Source organism: Chelon labrosus, assembly GCF_963514085.1.
Source record: "Chelon labrosus genome assembly, chromosome: 7".
In the NCBI taxonomy this organism is placed as follows: domain Eukaryota; kingdom Metazoa; phylum Chordata; class Actinopteri; order Mugiliformes; family Mugilidae; genus Chelon; species Chelon labrosus.
Genome location: NC_140343.1, coordinates 20,793,837 through 20,804,731, shown reverse-complemented (window position 1 = coordinate 20,804,731; position 10,895 = coordinate 20,793,837). Strand labels below are relative to the sequence as shown.

General features: G+C 40.3%; 1 protein-coding gene across 4 annotated transcripts; it reads left to right on the top strand.

Annotated features, from left to right (window-relative positions):
* The first annotated feature begins 3,039 nt into the window (after window positions 1–3,039).
* On the top strand, window positions 3,040–10,107 carry plcxd1.1 (phosphatidylinositol-specific phospholipase C, X domain containing 1, tandem duplicate 1). Of its 4 annotated transcripts, XM_084548598.1 has the most exons (8): window positions 3,040–3,461; window positions 3,660–3,699; window positions 3,922–4,068; window positions 4,478–4,620; window positions 4,742–4,870; window positions 6,342–6,497; window positions 6,914–7,094; window positions 7,185–10,107. In XM_084548598.1, exons 3-8 carry the CDS (start codon window positions 3,960–3,962, stop codon window positions 7,427–7,429), a joined length of 963 nt encoding a protein of 320 aa, XP_084404724.1. In that variant the 5' UTR covers window positions 3,040–3,461; window positions 3,660–3,699; window positions 3,922–3,959; the 3' UTR covers window positions 7,430–10,107. The 4 variants fall into 4 exon arrangements, with proteins under 4 accessions (XP_084404724.1, XP_084404723.1, XP_084404722.1 ...); XM_084548597.1 differs by having other exon boundaries at window positions 3,040–3,699; XM_084548596.1 differs by having other exon boundaries at window positions 3,040–3,699; window positions 3,842–4,068.
* The last annotated feature ends 788 nt before the right edge of the window (window positions 10,108–10,895 follow it).

The window sequence follows — 10,895 nt, the reverse complement described above, 5'->3', positions numbered from 1 at the left end:
CATTTGGGTTGGATATTATTTTTTTGTACAGATCTCAAGTTAATACTCTGAGTGAAACCTCTTTTTTTCTACTTGTTTTACTACAAAATCAATTGAAGCATTTGCAATTGAGGAAATACTAAATGATTCATAAAAAAGGGAAAAAAGCCCCATGACTATGATCATTTTTACAAATACACGCCCCTTCATTAAGGTCTTATGTTAGTTCTGCTGGCCTTTTCAGCTTTTGATTATGTTAAATATGTTTTCAAACACATCACATAGGAACGGTTTATGAATTGCAAAAACACTAATATGTTCAAATACAAACAGAAAACACCTGCACGTGCATTTTCACATGTACACATATGTTTCTCATTTGCAAAGTACATTTTTAAATAAATTCCTAAAAACATTTGTGGTTGCCTTATTATTCCTGTTAAAATATGACCAGCAAGCAGCAATAAGGTTATTAAACTTATTTTCACAGATGGTACGTTTTAGTTGAAAGAAATAAAGGAAGGTATGGAAGTGCATTGCTGCCACGCCAAAAAACAAAATGGATCAGTATGACGTTATAACGTGATAAGTGTCACATTAAAACATTTTTTTCAAGTTGTAGGGATGCAATGGCTCCAGAGTGAGTCTGAAGCCACTGAGGGGTTACCTGCTATGAGATGAGCTTGTGTGATGCAGCAACAGATGATTTAAAAGTATGACTTTGTAATGGGTTTACTAAAGAATAGGATTGAGACAAGTTGTTTGCCATGGTACTGTATTTCAAAATGTGCAAGTGTGCTGGTGTAGTTTTCATTTACCAATACCAAATAATTTATTTCTTTAACAACAGGGCTTTCATGCCTAGTTTCACGTTATAACGTGATAGCAAGTTATTACTATCACCTTATAATGTGAAACTTATCATGTTACATCGTTTTAATTATGTTTTTGTCGTGGCAGCAATGCGCTTCCATAGAAAGGATACATGCACAACTAAAAATATGCACCTTTTTGTGCTGTGCATCACTTATCTGAAATAAAAGCTAGATGGCAGCATTAGCATGCTTCAAAAGTAGTATTTAACCTCTAGACTAACACCACCCTGCACACAGAGCTGTATGTAGGTCATATTTAATATACATGTTGCATAGCAGGAAAATCATACACACTTGCTTCTTCTTCACTTCATTAGGTACAATAGTGAAAGCGAATATATTCTAATATAACAGTCCTTCACTAAATCCTCCTTCATGACTGTTATAATATTCAGTTTATGTTGAAACAGCGTCAGAAAGGTGTTGATTGAACCGTATGATCATTGTAGAGGATGTGGTTTGTGGTGCTGTTAAACTGGATTAAATTTAAAGCGTGTTATTTAGCCTCGTCCACTGACTACAAAAGGGGTTGTCAGAATTATCCTCCTAAATGATCATCCAGTTAAATTACCACCTTTGTCATGCAGTTTCAACATAAGCTAAACATTACAACCTTCATGAAGCTAAGATTTAGTGCAGGACTGTTAGATATTAGAGTGGATTGGTTTCCATTAGTATACCTAATTAACTGGCAAATGGGTGTATGTAACTAATAACATTAAGTAATGATGGTTGTGTTCAGTCAGTGTCTCATCACAGTATCCAGACTGAATTAAATGCAGCCATAATTAATGTCATTACTTAATCTTGTGCTTTGACAGATGATGGACCAAAACATCTGCTGTGAAAAGTTACTTAATAGAGAGAAGAAAGGAAGAGAAGAAACTGGACTGGTGTGGTTTGATGAAAGGTCATGAATCCTGGAGCTTCAAGCAGTTCGTCCAGTTTGCTTCACCGCACTGGTTAGTGCTATTTCAGTGTTTATTGACCTGCTGAGGAGGCTGAGAAAGACCTGAGCAACAAAATGATCACAAACACACAGGCGACTTAATCTATTTCCTCCTGGAAAGCCAAATCTTGTATAAAGGTCAGCTCTCTAATCAAATAAAATGATCTGCCATGTGAGCACCTACTATTACTAAAATGCATCAAATCATGAACGCATTCACAGCTCCAGGTACATGTTCAGGAAACACACCGCTGCTACTGAACCATTTTTGCATTTACCCAAATTGAGGCTTTTCTAGCAGGTAATTTATTTACTGTTTACCTATATAAATGTGATGTTGCCTGCACACAGTCTACATTTTACAAAATGGAAAACTTTTTTCTACGATCCAGGTCAGAGGTTCCCAATCTTTTTGGCTTTTGACCCCTCAGGCCTTGTCTAATCACTGCTTCTGAACTGCGAACAGTTCAGCTAAGGGGGACAGGTCTTTTACATATTGTTACGACTTATCGTTGGCTTCCAAGAGTTAAACTTATTTAATATTTATAAAAAGATTTTTAAAAAAATGTAGTGTAATGCAGATCCTTCATCCTGTCCGTGTGTTAGGTTCACACAGAAGTTCTCACTGGAGATCCTGTCCATACGTGGAGTTCAAATACCTGACAATACCAGTGCTAGGCTGGAGGAAGAGGAGGCAATATCTGTCCACCTGTGTGTCATCTTAAGTGTTTATGCAAAAGACGTCTGAGCCCCGTAAGAATCCCTCAGCATGAACTAAGCCGGTGACAGGACTTTTATGACTGGCTTGTCATTGTCAAGCTAACATTTGCTTGTGTTTCAGACTAAACCACACCGTGTTCCTCTTTTGTTTTATGACAGGTTAATGCCAGTGTTTAGGGTGCATCAGTGTGCAACCCTACATTGTGGAGTTATCTAGGCCAATACCTTTAAAAAAAAAAAAAAAATCTATATTTCACTATTGATCATGCTTTCAAATAATGGATCAGACACCCTAATCCCATGGTCAATCCAGTTGTAACTCAGTTATTCTACTCCAAACTTCCTGATTTCCCTCTTTTAGTTTGTTTGTTGTTCACAGAGAGCTTTCAGCAATAAAGAATAAGAATAAGAATAAGAATAATAAGAAAACCTTTATTAGTCCCGCAATGGGGAAATTGCAATAATCTGACCTCAATGTCTCTATTCTCTGAGCTGCTCTTCTTGCCTGGGCTGGTGCATTGTTTGGATGATGTTGGACCTCTGGCCACACCCACCAGTGACGTCTCTCCAGGTGTTCTGGCATCGACAGGGGAGACACCAACCAGGTGTTGTGGGTATTTAGGCACGGCTGCAGGGTTTGGGGGAGTTTCCAGGCACAGAGAGCAGTGCAGTGTTTCCACACTGTAACTTTTCAGTGGGCTCTTTAAGAGCAGAGCCTCTCTGCATCTGCTGATCTGTCAGTGGGAGCGGTGCCGCCCTCCCCACACATCCTGCTGCACCTCAGCCAGACGCCCGGCTTTACTGGGACTCAGTCAGTGTTGATGCACCTGAAGCGGTCAGCAGATCGTTCGTTATGGATAACCGATGATCGGAACTTAGGAGACAATGCGCCGGGGCCCCCTTCGTCCTCGCCATCCCGGGCTGTGCAGGTGTAAAAGGTAACCGGTGTGAGAACTGCTGCTGCTGCTAGGGAGAGACGCGGCCACGCTTTATCGCCGCCGGATCCCATCATACATGTTTTATGTGCAGGCTACAGACATGGCATTTTCTAAGGCTCTGGGGAGGGCGGCTTCTCCTGGCGCAGCCCTTTAAAACTAGTCTCCGCATTTGCTCTATTTGCGGTCCGACCGGTTCAGCTGGTTGAGCGTTTGGAGGAAGCAGCAGCAGTTTGATCAAGTAAGTGTGAGATAAACAGAGCTCTCACATCACTGTGCGTCTCTGTTATACTGAACCGCATGCAGAAGTTTTCTGCACGTTAACGTGATAAATGGCTCCAAAACGAGGCAGAATGCTGAAAGCTTTGTGCATATTCTTTTAGATGCAACAACCCAGATACGGAAACACAATGTACTCATCTCAGTTCAAGAATGTGGCATTAAATGTGTGATCACTATCAAGGAGAGCAGCCGCCGGAGCTGAGCCTGTCCTCTGTGGTGATGTCCGGGCTGAGAGAGCCGAGCCTGGGAGAGCTGCCCATGGAGAGCTGGATGTCTCACCTGCCGTGCGCTCTGTGGGACACCCCCTTGTACCACCTGGCTATCCCGGGTAGGCTGCCATATCACATCACAGCGTGTTGTGTCGAGGTTGTTAGGCGAATGTTTTTCAGTTGCAGTGTGGGTGTGAGCGGTTATAGTGCAACCACCCTGAGAACTCGCTGAAGAAAACACATGTAAATTGGCAAAGGACATGCAAACGGTGTACACATTAGCACCAGCCTGACAACAGCGACACATGAAAGTAAAATGCAGAACAACCACCAGTTTGATAGCATGTATACAGCATGAGGGAATAAATAGAACCAAATGGGGAAGTGCTAATTATTGTTGTTATGGTGCATACGTGCTGTAAAACTGCTGAACTGCTTTCTTCATTTGCCTTTTTCAGAATCAGAGCCACCGCATCGAACAATCATATGTCTAATCATGCTCAAGTGTATTGTCTTTGCTCCATTTAGGCAGCCACAATGCAATGACCTACTGCCTGGATATGAACGACAGATCCCCCGTTGACCTCACGCAGCCAGACATGCTTCAAAAGCTCGACAAATACATGAAGCCCCTCATTCGCCCCTTTGTGTACAAGTGGGCGATAACCCAGGTAATACCTCTCAGAAGAAAGACATGCAAGCCCGTTGTTACTCAGTGTTAAAGATTATTGGTGACGTTTTAAAGTCGGACCCCCCTTTAATGAACTCTGCTTTGCATCCTGTGTCCTGCAGGAGTACACCATAAAGCAGCAGCTGGACTGCGGGGTCAGATACTGCGACCTGAGAATTGCACACAGGCCCAACGACAGCTCCACTGATCTGTACTTCTACCACGGGGTTTACACCACTCTCACTGTGGAGGTGAAGTATTGCCATGCAGGCATGAAGGAAATTTATGCTCCTGAAATGACTGCTCGTTTTGCATCTAGAACCATAAAATATAGCAATACTGTAATCATGCTCAGGAAGGATGAATCCTGCAGAAATTACACAGATCAGGCTTAACATTATGACCACCTTCCTAATATTGTGTAGGTCTCCCTTGTGCCTCCAAAACAGTTGGACTCATTAGAGAATGGACATGGGTCTTCTGAGGGTGTCCTGTGGTGTCTGGCAACAGAATGTTGTTAGTGGGGGCCTTTGGGTCCTATGGGTTGAGGGGAGGGGCCTCTGTGGATCATCCCACGGATACTTGATAAGTTTGGGATCTAGTGAATTTGGAGGCCAGGTCAACACCTTGAGCTGTTCTTCATGTTTTTTTGGTTGTTCCTAAACCGTTTTTGTGTGTGTGTCTGTGTCAGGCTGCATCCTGCTGGGGATGGCTGCTGCCATCAAGGAGTGTCATTGCTATGGGGTGGGGGTGCCTGGTCTGGTCTAGGTGGGTGCTACATGTCTAAGTAACATCCACACTAATGCCAGGTCCAAAACTTTACCAGCAGAACATTGTATTGTCACAAGATGGTCAGTGTTATTCTCTTCTCCTGTCAGTGGTCATAATGTTATGTCTGATCGGTGTACATTAATCATGTCATGTCAGTGTCCAAAACATCCTGTGAAATCCCCCTTATAGTTGTAATTTTATATGTTTTATGGTTACATTTGAACGTAATACATCTTTATTGAACTCTGAGGCCACAAGAGACAAGATAATGAAGCAGCATGTAATTAGTGAGCCCACTCAGTAGTTTGTAATGGAGCGATATCTATCCAGCATTTACAAACAGCAGCCACTATAACACCAGATCAGGTAACGCTGCATCAGCAAACCCACAGTGTGAGTGTGCACTGAATTAAATGTTTTAGTTCTAAAGAAAAAAAAATAGTTGCACATTAAGCAGATAAGCAGGATAACTCATACATTCTCTGGACTATTGAGAGGACATGAGCTGCAGACTTTGCAATATAAGATTGAATGTGTTAGATCTTCTGGCATTTTTACAGCCTAGAACCTAATCTGATTGTTGGCTCCAGTGGGCAAACAGGCAGCTTAATTCCTTCCGTACTTGCAAAGCAATGTTATTTGACGTCCATAGTGCCTGTATTGATAACAATATAGTGACAATCATGCACCAGATTGGAATAAGAGTAAAAATATTTCAGGCAGCTTTTATGATAAATACCATCCGTTTCAATCAACTGCATTCTCCTGCAAAGCTGCAACGTGTGGCTAACAGCAACAACTGGCCAAATCAGTTTGTCCAGATTTCCATGTCTGATTGCCAGACGCCAGTCTAACCTCATGATTACATCTGGCAGCGTTACAAGCTTAGGATGTGCATGCTGTAAGCTTTTAACATAAGGCTGTGACTTTTTTTTTCTGTGTCGCTGACAGACTGTTCTAATGGAGATCAGAGAGTGGCTGGATGCTCATCCCAAAGAAGTGGTCATCCTCTCCTTCAGCCACTTCCTCGGCCTGAGCCAGGACCTCCACATGCTGCTGATAACAACCATACGCAACGTATTCACCTCAAAACTCTGTCCCAAAACGGTACAGCTTACAACCCCTGTTCTGAATAAGATTTTAAAGGTCAAGACTCAAGGCAACATTTTACGATTTTCTTATCATCAGCAAACCCGATACATAATATTCTGCTGGTCCATAGAGCTGTACTGTTGTCCGTTATCTATTAATGAGCTACACTACTGCACAGGATGACAAGTTTACTATAGTTTACTTTGACTCAGTTCAACATACACCAAATGTGTATTAGTCCCCAGCTGAATATAGTCCACAGCTAATACACTATGAACATCTGTTTGGGTAATATTTGATAAAAAACAGAAATTGAAGTCAAATATTTGTGCTTAGACAGAGACGTAGAGAGAAGTTAACTTTACCCCTAAAAAGTGGCATAAAAACTTGAACACAGATTGAAACGAATCCTGTTATTTTGTTGATTTCAGGAGGTGTTAACTCTCAGACAACTGTGGGCTTTAGGCTACCAAGTGATTGTGTCCTATGAACACAACATTGCCAGCAGCCACAGCGAACTGTGGCCACATATTCCTTACTGGTGGGCCAACAAATGCAAAGCCGAGGCTCTTATCGAGGAGTTTGAACACAGGAAACAACACGGCAGACCAGGTAATTTTAACAACTGATAATGTCGAACACAGGCAAGGAATAAAACATTTTGATGATTTGTTAACCTTGCTTGTTTTGTGTGTGTTTCAGGAGGTTTCTTTGTCACAGGAATCAACCTGACAGAGGACCTGAAGTACATCTGCACACACCCAACAGAGTCCCTGAAGGACTTAGTGATGTCCACGTATCCCACACTGCTCAGCTGGGTCAGAGACCAGATTCCTGGCTCCAGAATCGGATCTCTAAATATCATCGCTGGGGACTTTATCACAGAGAGCCACTTTGTACCAACTGTCGTCATGCTGAACGAGAAACTACTGAAATGGTCTTCATGACTTCAAACCAATAAGCATTATACCTTGAAAAAGAAAAATAGTGAAGTGAATCACAGCATGAATTACACACAAGCTTGTTTTATGACAGAAAAAAAAAGAAGTACTTGAATAATTTATACATAATAATTATATAATATAAATGCACTTACTGAAGGCAGTGATGTGTGCATTTCAGTCTCGAAGCTGCTTGAGAACCGAGTTTTTGATCATTTGACCTGCACTTTGGTTGTTTACATCCAGTTCACTATTTATGCAACGTACTGTATGAGTTTTTCACAAGTCGGCGAGGTGGCCAGTTTCATGTTACGCTGACCAAAGCAATAATGATACAACTAATCTCACCTTAACGTAGGCATTTTAGATAAGTAAGCACAATTTATCCGATGAGCACATGTCATGTAGGACGCAAACTTTTGTAAAGACATAGGAAGTGTATCACCTGCAATACACGTATTTAACCATAGAGAATGTAGACGACACTTTATGCAAAATGCATGGAAAACTTATTTGCATGCACCCAGCCTTGACTGTTCTTCTTAAAAATTGACTTTAGCCAGTAGGTTAGGCCTTGATTTAAAATAATGCTGCACCGCTGTGCCTGTGGAGATACGCTTTTCCAATAAACATGTGCATTTTTAAGCAATTCATCCCATTTTATTCACTCGACGTTAATATGTTAAAACTTGATAAAGACAAAGCAAAGAGCGTAAGCACAGCTCGTATGGTTTTTCCCTTCCCAGTGTATCTGTGCCGAGTCTCGGTCTGAACAGAGCAAGGCGTTTGTTTCACTTACACAAAGGAAAAGGCATGTGTGCTGTGTTTTAGGCCACAGGGAATGTCAAACCGTGGGGTTAATAAAGGGCCACAAAGGGGAGAAAATCTTTTGTTTTCTCTTGCAGCATGCGTTTCTTTTTCTTTTTTTTCATTCCCTCACAATTGTTTGTATCGGCTGTGTACAAATACCTCTAACCTGTCGTCAGGTTAATTCAGTTTCAGTTTAATCACAATGGTCAATTTGATGAGCAGAAAATGGCTCGGAAATAATTCATGTCAGCCTTAAATTATTTCTGGTTTTCGCTTTTATTTACTTTTTTAAATAGAAATGAAAAAATTAGACTAGAATTAGTTATTGTTGGGGTGTAAAGGAAAGTACTCATTAAATAATACATTTGATATCAAGACGGAGTTTAGAGAGAGTGAATCAGTTTCTCAGTTACAATATAATACATATGCAATATGAAAATAATGATAATATTTGCCAATCCTGTTACATTGTTCTAAAAATGTGAATAATAATGTTTTATCTCGTCATTTGTCTTTTGAGTAGGGCTAGGTTAACTTAGACTTTTTTGTTTTGTTTTGTGATCATTTTCATTTTAAAACGTTTAAGCCTGCCCCATGGTGCAGCAGCTTGAACTCTGACTGACTGGTGCTTCCTCTCTGCTGTAAGTATAAACTGCATGTACATTAAATAAATAATTTATTTAGTTTCATCATGATGGTATTAAATGAATGTGAATGCTATATGAGGCGTTATAAGAGGCTGTTTTATGTCCATTTCATAATCCATTACATCAGTTAGTCTTTAAATGGAGACGTTTCATCCAAGGTGAAAAATATTGGCTCTGCGGTTTAAAGCCAGTGTCACACTAAAAGTTATACACGAGGTTTGACACAGTGTTGCAACCGAATGCAAAACCTACTTTTTTATCAGATGGATATTTCCTATGTGCTCTATAAGTATGCAACAGCAGATTGATTTTTTAAACTGATTTTGGTACAATAGACATTTCAACTTTGTTTAAAATGTGACAATGTATAGTAAGTATAGTCTTGAATTTAGTTGGTATTTCATACCATTACATGAATTTTGTCATTTTATCCAGAGAACATTTGAATGTTGTAGTTCCCTGAGTTAACAGCTGCATGGTAAAAGAAATAAAAGAGATAATGTCTTACATTTGGTTGCTTTAGAGCACTGATGTGATACCAAGATTAAGTCTGTGACCCACTGACATGTTCAGTATCTTCTTGGAAATGCTTCTCCAGACCTACGTGCAATTGATGTTTATTGTCAGCAGGTAAAATTCTCAACAGTGTTTGTTTGTGGTGACTGAATTTGCCACTGTGAGACCTTCCAGTTTTTGTCACTAGCAGGATGAAGATTGAACCAATGAGATTGGTTTTTGCACACTGCGTGGTAAATCATCATTAAAGATGAGCAGCCATACATGATAACTGCCTCCTCCATGTTTCATGGATGAAGTAGAACGATTTGCGCGCATCCTTTCACCACACATTAGCCTTTCCATCACTTTGGTAAGGATTAATTTTGTTCTTGTCGTGGTAAATCTGTCCATCATCAGTAAAGACGAGCAGCCATACATGATAACTGCCTCCTCCACGTTTCATGGATGGAGTAGAACGATTTGAGCGCATCCTTTCACCACACATTAGCCTTTCTATCACTTTGGTAAGGATTAATTCTGTTCTTGTCTGTACATGAAACCTGTATTTGTCTAAACTTTGGGATTCTTCCTCACAGCCCTAAGGATTTCTCATCAGCTGCTGTTGTTGTCTACATGCGAACCCGTTCTATTCTCACATATGAGCTGATTTTTGGTCATAGTCATGTCTTTGGTCTTATTATTTGTGTAGGCTATACCGTCTAGCTCCTCATGCAATGTCACCATATGTAAAGACAGACTGAAATGAACGCTGAACGCTGACTGCACTGCCTGAACAATCTATGCGAAAGGAAACACCTGGGCAACCCACACACCTGTCATGTAAGCCCTCTTGACTTTCTCCTTAAATAAAAATAGGGGTAATATTCATTTAAAGAAAAATTCCTAACGAAATCATACACTTGTTTGCTCATTTCTTATAGGTACACCATTGAAAACTATTGCTTTCTAACATGTGGAAATAAAAATATTCTGATACAACAGTCCTGCTCTAATCCTCCTTCATGACTGTTATAATATTCAGTTTATGTTGAAACAGCGTCAGAAAGGTGGTGAATTGAACTGGATGATCATTGTGGAGGATGTAGTTTGTGGTGCTGTTAAACCGGATTGGATTAAATGCTAAACTGTTATTTCACCTAGCTCGCTATTAAAGATAACAGGGACTCACATCAATACAGTTCAATAGTTCAAGAAACCACAGCCTCCACACTGAAAACACAGTCGAATCAACAGACCTCTCAGCTATTTTAAACAAATGCTGAATTCCACAACTTTTCTAAAGCTAATCTTTAGAGCAGGACTGTTAACCATTCATTTTCACTAGTGTAGGCTACCTAATAAACTGGCATATGAATGTACTTCAGGTGTGTTAGACTATGGAAGATAATAAAAAAAACTGCTGACAAATAAACTTAATGAACTGGGAAGTGCTCATTTTATTTTTTAAAACATTTTGCTGACAGCCGACATAATATACGTCACACAAAATAAAAATA